Source organism: Mastacembelus armatus, chromosome 9, assembly GCF_900324485.2.
Source record: "Mastacembelus armatus chromosome 9, fMasArm1.2, whole genome shotgun sequence".
Classification (NCBI taxonomy): domain Eukaryota; kingdom Metazoa; phylum Chordata; class Actinopteri; order Synbranchiformes; family Mastacembelidae; genus Mastacembelus; species Mastacembelus armatus.
The window spans coordinates 19,931,152-19,945,655 of NC_046641.1; the positions used below are offsets into that span (position 1 = coordinate 19,931,152).

Sequence of the window (14,504 nt, forward strand, 5' to 3'; positions counted from 1 at the left end):
AATATTGACACAGTCTATAAGAATGGTCGCAGTTAGCTGTAAATGTGTGAAGGCGGCCGTGCTGCTGTGAGTATCTGGAGCAGCTGGCCGCTGTGTTTTGGCCTCTGCCTGGAAGACGTACGTGCTGTCGGCAGCTACTGCACATGCATGTGCACAGACACTCGTGCACAGCAGTGGTCTTTACACACACAGCATGCCATTGTTAACAGCTGGCAGGGGTTTAACTGCTGCATTATTCTAAACACGCAAAGGGAGAGGAGATAATGTGCTGTGCTAACCTTGACTGTCAAAACTGGGAAGTCAGTGCAACAATGTGCCACAAATAGTCATTTTGTTTGCAACTTATATAGTGCTGTGCAAATGTATAAACCTAGTGTGAGTGCGAAGGGGTACGTTCATCCCAAGAATGTTTCGAACAGTGCGCAAAATTTTTTCATGGCTGTATTTGTTCATTTTGTTCGGTTTATTTGGAGGGAAGTCATTTGTACTTGAAAATGTCCTATATTGAAAAATCTTTGTTTGTTTGTTAGAATGACAGAAAAAAAACAGAAAGGATTATTTTTATGCAGATAAAGACGAAGACACAAAGCAAGCATCTAAAATCAACCATTGCACAGCTAAATAAAGGCAGAATAAATTGAGTTTCCTTCTTTCCAAACTGAAAATGTGCTGTTTGAATTTGACATTTGACATTTGGCCTTAAATGTTGTAAATACCTGGTGAAAAGAAGTAAAACTGCATCTGGTTTGCACTTTTCTGTCTTGGTTCAGTGTGATGAGCCTGCCCATAACCAGGCGCCAGACAGTGAATATTGGATTTATATTCACCAGGTGGCCAGAAGCACAACTCCGTAGGAGTTTTTTCTGGCTGTGTCAGTAGACAACTGTCCAACTACAGCAGCTACTTTAGGAGATAAACTATCTTGTATTTACAGCTGAGGTTAAATGCTGGATGTCAGTATGAGTTCAAATCACCTTATTTCCATATGTGCATAAACGAATACAGGACAATACTAATGTACATACATGAGGGCATGAAGAGAAATTTAGAAACATACAAAGGTCAGGAGAGAAAAAGAAGATTAAAGTCAAAATCAGACGTGTGACACAGTAAGAGAAATGAGATCTGGCTCCCAGTAAAGCAGAGCAGGTCTCAGGCCAGTAGAGTGACTGGTTGGAGCATGGATGGGACAGGGGACAGCAGACAGGGTGGGGTGGGGGATTGAAAACGAGTGAGGTTCCCATGCCCTGGCGGCCTCTGGGGAGTAGTGGTGGCAGATGTGACGTCTGGGGCCCAGCCTCCTTCCCTCCCTCTCTTCATTTCTATTTCCCTTCCTCCCTGGTCTGCTCAGCTGGATGTTCTCCTCTCCATGTCCTGGTCTGTCTGCTGCCAGTCTGCTGATGACAGAAAGACTAATCCATCACTTTTTACTATAGCCCAATCAGAGCTTTGTCTTTTGTTCAAAACCACTGTGTCCTGTTGTTTTTACCATTACTGTTGAAAAGTATTGGATTCCTATATAACTGATGTGACTGTGATCCTGAAACCTGCAATAGCAGCTTTTTTGCCCCTTGCCCCAGATCATATCTCCCATTAATGTAATGAGGATTTGTTGGTAATTGACATAATCAGCACAGACAACATATTTGTTTTTAGTACAATATCCATTTGTAGTGACTACAGGCAATTTTTATGTTTAGGAGCTCAGCACTTCAGGAAAGATCATATGATTCATCTGATGAATAAAAGTCTAAGATTTGCTGTCCTTGTAGTGTAGCTCCAGTCTACCAATGCCTGATCAAAATATGTTGCTCTTTAGCTGAAAAATGCGTTAGCTATTTTTAGGCACTAGAGCTTGGACACATCTGTTTACTCTGACTGAAAATGACAGCATGGTAAAACTGACGGTAAAAAGTTTTAGTTTTTGAAAACATGTTTCCCAGGAATAGTCTATTCCTGAGAACGTTTTAAATATAATCTCAGGGTTTTTACAAATATTTTAAATGAATCTTCAAATCAAGATAAATGTATTCCCACCCAAGCTAGTTATTTTTAAAGAAGTGACAAAATACAGGATCCCTGGCTGCCATTTCAAACATCACACTTTAGTTTAGGGGGTTTGGCATGTTATTAGGGATTTTTGTTTCACAGTGTTGGGTAATTCATGTGTCTGAGAAAAACTGGAAAAAATGACTGGGGCTTTTCAATGAAGTGCACAGTGTTATGAACCAGAGCCATAAGGAGACCTAATCATAACAATGATAAAAGAGATTTGTGGGTGAAAAGAAGGCCAAGCTCAAGGGTTTGAAAGGAAGTGTGAGGCTGCAAAGAAAGAAACCTGTGCAAGAGATACAGCAGGAGAGAAATAAAGGATCCTCCCAGATCCATCCCGAGCCAGTTTTTCCAAGAGTCTGTCAGCATGAGACAGCTGTGAAGAGAGGCCTTTATCTCACTAAGGCACTGTATTACAACAGGCCTCTTGGAAAAAGCCCTGTCTCTGTGCGGCTGGATGAAAAAGATCCGGATCAGATCCCCTCCCTCCTCTGAACAGATTAGGACCCTGTGAGCAGTCACACATCTGCAGCCACCACATTACTCTTTGAAGCCTGCGAGTGGCAGTCGACAACCATCAAACACGGCAACAAGATCACGGCCTCAGACGCCTCACAGAGGGACCAAATCACTGGGTTTGAAGACCAGCAGGCGACTTCCTTTGAGGCGTCTTTCAGAGTCCTGTAAATAAACATGTTTAAAGTCCCTGACTGATAAGAGCGCCCTCACTTTGTGCACAGCTTTCTTTGGGAATTAGAAAAAAGGAGAGGAGGTGATGAAGGCATAGCAAATTAGGAAAGGACTTCCTGGATGATTGGAAAACAACTGTGGGGTCATGAGAGATGACAGCTTCAGGAATAACAAGAAGGAAATTACCTCAGCCCCTCTGTGAAATATGCCATAGGAGTTACTGTAAGAGGCTTTCAGGTCCAGAAAGGCAACTTTCTTCTAGGAAACTGGTGTATTTTAGAGCATTTTTCCTATTCACTGCTACCACTCGAATAAAGAAGAACATTTCAACCCAGCTCTCTAACCTTGGATTCTTTTGCTGACCAATATTTTAACTTTTTGATTCTCTAGCACCAAAGATGAAAAGCAAACAAATCAATTTCAACGCACTTTACAGCAATGAGGAGTTAGGATTTCATTTTATTAGAGATTTCTGCAGTTATATTACATCTACAGTGGGTACGGAAAGTATTCAGACCCCTTTAAATTTTTCACTCTTTGTGTCATTGCAGCCATTTGCCAAAATCAAAAAAGTTCATTTTATTTCTCATTAATGTACACTCAGCACCCCATCTTGACAGAAAAAACCAGAAATGTAGAAATTTTTGCAAATTTATTAAAAAAGAAAAACTGAAATATCACATGGTCATAAGTATTCAGACCCTGTGCTCAGTATTGAGTAGAAGCACCCTTTTGAGCTAGTACAGCCATGAGTCTTCTTGGGAATGATGCAGCAAGTTTTTCACACCTGGATTTGGGGATCCTCTGCCATTCTTCCTTGCAGATCCTCTCCAATTCTGTCAGGTTGGATGGTGAACGTTGGTGGACAGCCATTTTCAGGTCTCTCCAGAGATGCTCAATTGGGTTTAGGTCAGGGCTCTGGCTGGGCCAGTCAAGAACGGTCACAGAGTTGTTCCGAAGCCACTCCTTTGTTATTTTAGCTGTGTGCTTAGGGTCATTGTCCTGTTGAAAGGTGAACCTTCGGCCCAGTCTGAGGTCCTGAGCACTCTGGAAGAGGTTTTCTTCCAGGATATCTCTGTACTTGGCCGCATTCATCTTTCCTTCAATTGCAACCAGTCGTCCTGTCCCTGCAGCTGAAAAACACCCCCACAACATGATGCTCCCACCACCATGTTTCACTGTAGGGATTGTGTTGGGCAGGGGATGAGCAGTGCCTGGTTTTCTCCACACATACCGCTTAGAATTAACGCCAAAAAGTTCAATCTTGATCTCATCAGACCAAAGAATCATATTTCTCATAGTCTTGGAGTCCTTTATGTGTTTTTTGGCAAACTCTATGCAGGCTTTCATGTGTCTTGCACTGAGGAGAGGCTTCCATCGGGCCACTCTGCCATAAAGCCCCGACTGGTGGAGGGCTGCAGTGATAGTTGACTTTATGGAACTTTCTCCCATCTCCCTACTGCATCTCTGGAGCTCAGCCACAGTGATCTTTGGGTTCTTCTTTACCTCTCTCACCAAGGCTCTTCTCCCACGATTGCTCAGTTTGGCTGGACGGCCAGGTCTAGGAAGAGTTCTGGTCATCCCAAACCTTTTCATTTGAGGATTATGGAGGTCACTGGGCTCTTAGGAACCTTGACTGCTGCAGAAATTCTTTTGTAACCTTGGCCAGGTCTGTGTCTTGCCACAATTTTGTCTCTGAGCTCCTTGGGCAGTTCCTTTGACCTCATAATTCTCATTTGCTCTGACATGCACTGTGAGCTGTAAGGTCTTATATAGACAGGTGTGTGCCTTTCCTAATCAAGTCCAATCAGTTTAATTAAACACAGCTGGACTCCAATGAAGGAGCAGAACCATCCCAAGAAGGATCAGAAGAAATGGACAGCATGTGAGTTAAATATGAATGTCACTGCAAAGGGTCTGAATACTTATGACCATGTGATATTTCAGTTTTTCTTTTTTAATAAATTTGCAAAAATTTCTACATTTCTGTTTTTTTCTGTCAAGATGGGGTGCTGAGTGTACATTAATGAGAAATAAAATGAACTTTTTTGATTTTGGCAAATGGCTGCAATGACACAAAGAGTGAAAAATTTAAAGGGGTCTGAATACTTTCCGTACCCACTGTATAGTTACTATAGTTACTACAACAAATTGAGGTTAATTTACTGAGAAAATGATCTCAACTCAAGTTTAACTTGCTCACTTGTTGAGCTAATTAAGGTAATTAGCTATTTTTTCTCATATGCCTCCATACAACATACACTGTATTGTCATGAAGCAGTTTTGTATTTACATTTAAAATCTGAACCATATAGCTCTTCCCTATTAGTCCCTGGAGGGTCTGTCCCCGCAGCACCTGTTACACTTTAAAGTGAGGATGTCCTGTCACCCATCAGCCCCCCCTTACACTCAACAATACAGAAAACCTTATACTCTGTTAAAACACCACACAGGGATATAGATCTCCAAATATAGATCTCCAAACACTTGTCCCTTTGAAGCAACCATCTGACATCATTGTCCCTGGGCACTTAACACCCGCACTCACACAATGCTGAGCACAGTTTGAGGACAAGGTAACAGTCAAGACAAAGGTTAGTTTCTGCACCTCAGTTTCTTCCTCTCACCCTCCTCTGCCTACAGGGCAGGGCTTCCCTGTCACTGACACTATGTTACCAGAGTAAAGAGAAAGATCCTGCAGCCTCTCAGATGTGTTGTCGACAAAAGGTCAGAGTTTGGCTTCCTTGTCAGGTTTTGTTTCAGATGTTTGGCTTTGTGAAAGAGATCTGGTGAATGTGCTCTGCAGAATTTCAGAATCTCATTCCAATCAAGTGAGATACAAGAGAGAATAATAGCATCACTGCCTCCTTCTGGCAATGACTGGTATTGAATTTACCAGGAACAAACATACGATATGCTATATACTTGGTTTTGTAAATCCCTGCATGCACCAGTGGTTTCAGCTTCTTTGGTGAAAGAAATTAAGGATTTACTTAAGTTAACGTACCAGTGCAGCAATGTAAAAATACTATTACTCAGGTAAACAAACAGAGGTATTATCAGCAAAATGTGTTTAATATATCCAAGATAAAAGTTATCTTTATTGAGTATAATGGCAGCTGTGACTGATACATGACATTAGTGATACTAATGGATTCATCTGAGAAGAATGTTATTGTTGTACTTGGCTGAGGTGCTAATTTGACCTAACTTGAACATATTATTAACTCCCACAGTGTGAAATGATAAAGTTGATTAGGTTATGGTTAGGTTGTGAGATGAATAAATGATGATGAAACAAACCTCTGCTTTACAACTTCGCATTAACTTCTTGAACTCTTCTCAAATCTTTGATTTTTGTGACATGTTTAATAGGTTTATCTCTTTAAAGGTCTAAAAAGGAAATGTTTCTTTTGATGGAAACTTCTTGCAACTCACAGACATCTGAAACATGACAGTTTCTTCAACATTTATTATTTTTTAGAAGAAAACCAAAACCAAAAGTACTGGGAACCGCTAGTATAATGATGCCAGTCCACAGAATTTTATAAACATATACAGTGTTTTTAATGTAGCTGTCAGTTAAAGAAAAAGTTTTACTGCTTCTATCGTAAGTGTAGAGCACTTGAATAATAAAGTACCATAAACTGAAAACACTCAAGCAAATTACAACTAAGAAAATTGTATTAAATTATGGTACTTGAGTAAATGTTTTTCAGAACATATTAACAGTGTTCCTAGTCTGACAAAAAACTCTGACATTTTCCTTTTCAGGTCAAAGAAAGTTGGTAAGAAAATTTCCCAGACTGGTCTCACACACTGGGTGGGGGACAATTTTTCCAGTCTTTGTAATTTTGTGAAGCTGCTGGGTTGGCAGACAGTGGTGAGGTGCATCCTGCACACGTTAGTTTACACCCAGACTGCAGCTGTGTCAACAACACGGCCCACGCCACAGCTCCGCAGATACTGATAATCTATCAGTGTGTCGCTCAGGGCACAGAGAGCAGATAATAAGCTTTTAAAGTGCACAAAGTCTGACTACAAACTGCTAAACCTTAGCACTGAGGTTATGAAATGTACATCCAAACTTTTGCATATTTAAGAAAGCCATGATTTGAACCTCCCTTGCCACATGGTTACTGTGTATAGTAACACTATAATAAAGTGCCTATTTTTTCTTTAAATTTAAGAAAGAAGAAACACAAATTACACATGAACTGTATAATTTACAGTGCAGTTAATAACTCCTTTAATCATCATCATCCTCATAAAGTTTAGTATTTACCACTCATCCAGAGTTACAATTAAATGCCTCAAAAGTGGCCTGTACCAGGTTGCCCTGTCTAAACCACCATATGAAACCAATCTGCTGAGGTTGTATTAAAGTGCCTGGGCTCAGGACAGCGGTCACTGTGGGTCATCAGGGCCCCATCATTGTCTTCACAACACACATGCCCAAGGTCAATTCAGCAGCGTCCGACATAGAGCTGGACTGTAGATTTATTGGTTAAGGCAGTTCTTTTCACATAGCACTAAAACCCTGCACTAAAGCTGCTTAAAATGCAGCTTCGCTGGTTACTAGTTATCTTAAAGAGAATATTAAGATCCCAATGATTGATTCAATTTGAGCTCACTATTGAGGAATACATGGAGTATTCATATAAAGAAATTGTCTCTTTCCACTGCAGATAAATGCAGAGCCTCTTTAACTGAAATCAGATGTTCTACATTTATCTTCCTAAGTAGCTAATGTGCCAAAGGTCAGAGGTTAATTCAGTGATGTTTGTTATGAAGTGCTCCTTATTTCAGCATGTCCAGTATAAAAGTTGATGAGCCCCACAATCATCACAACTCCTCCTTCTATGAAATATTTTTTAAGCTGAAACTACACAAAGTGGAATTAAAAGCAGGCGGTAAGCTTAGCAGGTGTAATGTTTAGCATGCACAACATCTTAGTTTTGAATTTTTACATGCTAACATTCACTAGTTAACTTTAATCTGAATTTTAGTGGACAGGCGTATATTTTGGCCTAATGATGGTGCCACAAAAGTCAGAATATCACAAGAGTCAGCAAAATTTCATTGATATACATAGTTAGTTGCTATTTTTGTCCCTCTGGACCAAATGAGCACAGCCATCAGCACAGCCATGGCAGTTGGATGGTCTGAAAACAACCTAAACCTGAGAAATCCCACCCTCCCTCAGGAAACTGAAGTCTTCATTTCAAGTAACAGCTCAACTTTCTTACATTTCTCATATCATGTCAGAGGCAAGAGGTCAGAGGTCACTGTTCTGACGCTACTACTGCTGACCAGTGCACAATGTCCATATGTGTGTTGGGTAGGTGGTATAGACAAAAGGGTATAATAGGACACAATAGTCTGGGCTCTCTCCTATTACTCCCACGTCCATTCTCCATTCTCCATTTCCTGGGTATCTGGTGTTATGAGCAGACTGGATTCCAGTGTTTGTTTCTTTCCCAAAGCTGCCAATGGCAACAAACACAGAGCAGAAGCCTGTGAGGACAAACATACAGAGGGAAACACATAGCACCAGAGCCCACATTCCTCCTACAGAGTTGAGTTATTATCAGTGATGGCTGGAAACAGAGGAGGAGATGGCTCAGTGACACACAGGAAATGTTTGGTGTTGGATGCAATTGTTGCAAAAAACCCCTGATTAGTCTGACCACAGTTTGAAGGTCAAGCAGATATCAAATTCAAGAAAAGGGCAAACAATTATACAAACTCCTGTGATTGTGGTTTTGGATGCTGGATAGTGCTCGCAGACAGTCCCAAGTGCATCAGTGAAATCAAAGATATCATTACGTCCTTTAGCGTTAAGATTTCAAACCATTATGAAAAGCAGTCCCTGAGCCAAAGCTTGTGAGTGTAGTTTTAGTGTCTGTTTTGCATATGCTTTATGTATTTTATTAAACATATATGCGTGTATATCTTATGTATAAGTTTATATTTTACTTGGCAAAAAAACCTTTGACAACAAATAATTTTAACTCAAACTCTGTTTGCCGTACCAGCTTTATCTGCAGAAGAAATGTTGCCAGTCCTTACGTATTTATTTTATTTTTTGCTAAATTACATTGTTTTAAATTGTTATATTCCAAGAAGAGTATTAAATGAATTCTATATCAAGTTTTACCTTAGAGCCAATGTAGACATGCATATAGTTAGAGTGTGTCTTCATGTTGATTCCCATTTGTGTTCATGATCTGTGTGTTTTTATTTGTGTGTGCCTGATGTGGTCATGGCAGCAGTTGTTCAGATTTGTGCTTGACTGCCTGAGGCCTGTAACGTGTGTCTACTGTCTGTTAGCGGGAGATACTATCATGGCTGACTGTTTCTCTGTCTGGCAGCAGTTACAGTCGTCCCAACTATGAGCTACATCTGCACCTGCCTCTGTTTCGGCCTAATGTAAAAACAAAACACATCTGCATTTGTGTGTGAGCAGAAGGGAAATGCGGGATGTAAATGCAGCCATTTGCATGGATGAGCTCAAGCTGTCAGGGCATGTTGAGGCCATTACCTGAGGAAAGAAATTACATTACCCTTATTAGACATGTAAGATCAGTGGGGTTATGGGGAGGGGACTCTAAGGAATGCTGATGCAAATGTGTGTGAAATGAGGCAGGAGATTGGTGTGGATTACACCCAGCATGTTGGAGTAAAACATCACCTCTGGGGAGGATTCAGTTGTTATGGCTCAGTATTAACCGTTGGTAAATATTTATCCAGTCCAGTCTAGTGGTTTAACTGAGAACGGGTTCCACAGTATTTGTACATTTAATATTCTAGATACGTTTATAATTGTGTAGACTATATTAGTTGTGTTTCTGACAGCAGGTTTAATATGTTCAGTGTCTTAGCTCTATCTCTTTTGGACCAAAGTGTTGGATTGAAATGGATTTTGACTGATTCTGTGAAGTTACATATTTAAAATACTCCAAGCATCCAGAAAGTGATTCATCTCAAAATCTCAAGTGGTGGCTCACATGGTGGCTCTGGAGGGTATCACCAAGTCAGCATTGGAGGACATTATCTGAGATACAATTGTTTGTACAAAATATAGTTAAGACATTTCAGTCTTGGCGAAAGTCGTTGCTACTGACATCCCTGCAGTCACTTTATTATTGTGGCTAAAACGTGGGAAAATAGAAGGCCTTGTTGTATATCAACAGCTTTCCTTTATTATTTTGCAAACTTTTCTGTGGAAATCCAAAAAAAAAACCCTCATCTGTTTTTGCTGCATCAAAAATTAACGTTGTGCTTCACAACAAGAAAATGCCATAGGTGCCACATTGGAAAAATCACTTAGATTTGTTTCATCTCTAGATTTGCTCTTGCTATGTTGAGTGATTTTCTGTGTCTCTACAGACTGAAATCAGGGAGGAAAGAAACGGAAACCTGCCAAAAAGAGAGCTGTGATTTTGAGAATCCTGCCTCAGGTTAAAAGACAATGAAATATATCAAGCTTTGATCTGTGTTCATATCCAGTCCGAATAATGATGGTTCCTTTGACCGGAGCTAATGATGTCTGTGGTGTGTTAGCATGCTGCAGAGGGGGATTTGTAGCCAAACAGGCAACTTTAATGAGTTTTATTTGTTTTGTTTTATCCCCCTGCACCTCCCACTCACCCCAGTACACAGAGTAATAAAGCGGGGGGGCTGATGTGGGTTAAGAATCACACCTTCATGGGGCTAATTATCCAACCCTCACGAGGATCATCTCATAGCTTCACCTAAAGAAAGAGAGCTTTCTTTTCCTCTCTTGGCACATGATTTTATATTAACCTCCTTTGTTAGTTTAAATTGGACTGTCTCTGTCTGGGTAGTGTTTTGTGGCTGGGTCAAATTTCACTTTTTTGATTGCACTTTTAAAGATTAAAAAAAACAGTATTCATTACCTATTTGGCCCTAGTTTAATGAGGTAGAGTCACTTTTGACCACAATCGACTCTAATCGACTCTTTTTGTTTACATGTGGTTCTCACATGTAAACAAATGGGAAACAGCTTTTTAATATAGAATCAATCAAAAAAAAATATCTGTAAGCAATGGAGGCTGGTATTTGTAGATAAGCTGGTTTGTTTTTGGAGAAGTTTGGTAAATCACTGGTTGATTAATAGGTTCATCAAGAATTTACTGTATTTATTAAGAATACTTGCAGAAAATATACTTCAGTATACTTTTTGCAACTTTGCTAAAACTTCCCTAACTTTTGTGTTAATGCAGCACTAAACTAAAAGAGAGATTCAGAACCTCTCCAGGGCTCAGTATTAAACTTTAATCCATCTGTCCCACTTCAGAGTCATTTTCATTCGCTCAGAAGTCATAATCATCGACGCAGACGTTGCCTGGAAAGTGTGTCCTTTAATGGTATCGGTCACAGCACTCTCTCCACACAATACACTCCCTATCACTCTGTCGGACCGCGGGTCCCAGTCCATCTCCCCCTCATTAAGCATATGTCTCATTTTCCATTTCAGACAGGAGATAACATAGAAGTGCACACAAAAGCAGTATTTTCATGCCCCTTCTGCTCATCTCGTCTGAAAGTCTAATGAGGGCGGATCAAATATAACTGACACCAAGGGGAGACAAAGGGAGATGTAGCCCTGGGTGAGAGATGAGGCGAGGCAGAACAATGGGCCTGAATGTGCCGTCACTGGGGCGGTATGGAGCAACACTCCTGAATGCAGATGATTCTGTAATGAGGGATTAAGTGGTGGATTATGGGTCTTTATTAAGATGTTTCTGATCCTCATTAGGCTGAATCTCATATCAGGGCATCGATTCCCCACTCACTCACTGGATTGGCTGTTCTCTGGAGGAAGACGAGAGAGGAAAGAGAGAAAGTGAGAAAGAACTATAGAGATATGTGCTTCTCCTTTAACAAATAGCTGTATGTATCGTGTTGGAGTTAAGGATCATGTATATGGTGTTTTCATTTAGCAAATGTGAACAGTAGGCCTAAATGCTACACACTTAGACACTCAGTATGACAATGGCAACAAAGTTTGGGTCTTAATATGTGCATCATATTAAACATATTTTATTAGCAGGCTAACAAGATAACATGTTTTATCAACACTAAAAATAAAGTACAGCTGAGACTGAGGGGATCATTAGTTCATAAACTAAAGACAAATGGAAAATTTGTCTTGATGATGGAAAATCAAAGTCATTCCAATTAATCTGATGGGAAACATGGGTGTGTGGACCAAATTTCATGACAATCTAACCAATAATTATTAAGAAATTTTACTTAAATCATCTTAAAACATCTGAGGATCACCATCATCATTATGAATCATTCTCTGGGAGCCATGAATGATTTGAAATACATAATTTTAACATTTCTTAAAATTTGCACATTGTTACCATGTATGTATACAGTGTGCTTTCGGTGACCCATGTCTGGGTTGTGTGCTTACCTGTGTGACTGCTCTGTTGTTGAGCTAATACAGAAAAAAGGACTGAAGGAAACACACAGTCAAGCAGAAACAAACCCAGAAAATTCAATGACAATATTTACATTTCATACCAACAGAGTCTGAAGCCAAATTGGAGCATGTCTCAATACAATCACAGAATCTCAGCTATTCGTCTGTTTATGTGATGGGTCAACTATGTAAGACTCTAGACACAACTTCTGAATTCCACTCACTATTAGACTAAACTTCCTCCAGCTCATTGTGACAGTTTTCACAGACACGTCTTACAGAAAGCAGCAGGTTAAACAGTTTGAATCTGTTGCTCTCAGGTGCAAACCCAACGGTTTCTCACATAGTGAACAATCCCATAACATGCACCACATGAAAATCACACTTTTGAGATTAGGTAACAATAAATGTACAGTTCTTCTCACTGTATATTCACTGAATGTAAGTTCATAAAACCAGTCCCCATGTATTAATGTCTATGTGTATTTCAAATCATACTCTTTTTCACAAGAGCAGAATTTTGGGGCAGACTTTGTATTGAACTGAGCTTGTGAGCTCAGTGGAGTTTTTGGCCACGTGGTTATATAGCAATCTTTGGTAATACTATATTTTATAGGTCCTGTCTTATAGGTATCATATGTGTGAATATGAGGAAAGTGTGTATACAACAGGCACTCAATAAAAATGAAAATGACACCAGCAGTTCAGTTTATGACAGCTTTATTCAGTGCAAAGAGAGTCTAATAGCAGGAGTCAGTGATGCGCCTCATGCTCATGAACCTCATGCCGCTCCCGCCCATGCTACTGAAGCTCCTGTACTCGCCAGGCCTCATGTACATCATCCTGCCTCGGTAGTGGGGCTGCTCATACATCAGCCAGTGACCATCCATCACATGGCAGGACATGCAGTTGGACATGTGGTAATGGTCCATGATGTTGTCACAGTCGTTCATCAGCTCATACATTTGACCTCCGAAGTTCTCCCTCTCATAGATCCTCATCCTGTAGGATCCCCTGTACTGTGGCACAGAGAAGGAGTGTGTTTCATTCTGAACATTTTCATTGTGAGCACTATAAGGTGAGAATGAGTTTTTGTGGTTTAAGAATTTCAAAGATGTCATCTACAGTACATCTCGCCAAGTGTGAGATCTTACCATGGGGATCATACGGCAGGACCTGATGCAGTCGTTCATGCCCATCATGCTCATGTAGTCAGCATACTCTCCCCTTCTCATGAAGTACTGGTTTCCCATGTAGTTGGTGCGATCGTAGACCATGAAGCAGCCTCTCTCCACCCTGCAGGAGTGGCACCTGTTCAGGTAAGAGGACATGTCGGGGCAGTCGCTCATGCACTCATAGGAGCGACCCTGGAAGTTCCTGTCCTCGTAGAAGATGATCTGGAAGAGAGAGGGAAGAAGTTTTATTAACATATTAGAGGCACAGGTACTACATTTAACATCATACTTTAAGTCTTTATATATTTAAATTAAATATTTTTTTAGGGGGGAAATACAACCATTGAATACAGCTGTTGTTAGAATTAATATTGTTAAAGAGAAAGCCTAGATTTCACTCCTAGGTTAATTTAAAATACAGCTTTCAGCCAACAACAAGCTAGAAATCCAACACTTTCATGTTGCTGTACGATTTAGCAAACACTTTACACATCCAACAGCTCACTTTGAGGGAAACATCTGGCATTTTAGGAACTAAACCCTCCAACGTGATTACCAGCTACTGGTGGTTACAAAAGTAGTGGTGTTTGGAACAACGTTTAAAGTACACATGGACATTTGTGTCATTGTTCCTATAAAAATGTTCAATAGAGTAGCTTATATAGTATTTCTGTCAAATACAGCTGATGTTTTAGGCCGTAAGGAAAGGTTCTAGTTTAGCCCTTGCAGGATTATGGTGGCTGGCAATGTACAGTAATATTAACTAAAAACTTACTCTGCTCATCATGTTCATGCCAGTGGAGGTCATTTTGCTGGTCAGTGGCTTGCTGTTGCTGCTGATGGAGCTGCTGCTGTTCTTGCTCTTGCACCAAACTGTACTCCACCTGGCTTAACCCTTTCCTTTTATACCTCACCCCGAGACTGACTCTTTGTCAAAATCCCCTGACCCAGCAGCAATGCAATAGAAATGTGCAGAACATGGAGGGATTATCTACATTACCAGTGACTGACAGGCTCTGAAATCTTTTCAGTGTCCTTTTCTCGTACAACATGGGGATCATAGAGAGGGTGAAAGGGTTAACAATCAGAGGTCACACCTTAACATTGTTTATTCAGCGAGACATACA

General features: G+C 40.4%; 1 protein-coding gene across 1 annotated transcript; it reads right to left on the reverse strand.

The window, feature by feature from the left end:
* Positions 1-12,942: 12,942 nt before the first annotated feature.
* On the reverse strand, positions 12,943-14,188 carry LOC113138722 (gamma-crystallin M2-like). Its single transcript, XM_026321403.1, has 3 exons — positions 14,153-14,188; positions 13,357-13,599; positions 12,943-13,221 (listed from the first exon to the last, which is right to left on the reverse strand). Exons 1-3 carry the CDS (start codon positions 14,183-14,185, stop codon positions 12,943-12,945), a joined length of 555 nt encoding a protein of 184 aa, XP_026177188.1. The 5' UTR covers positions 14,186-14,188.
* Between the last annotated feature and the right edge of the window lie 316 nt (positions 14,189-14,504).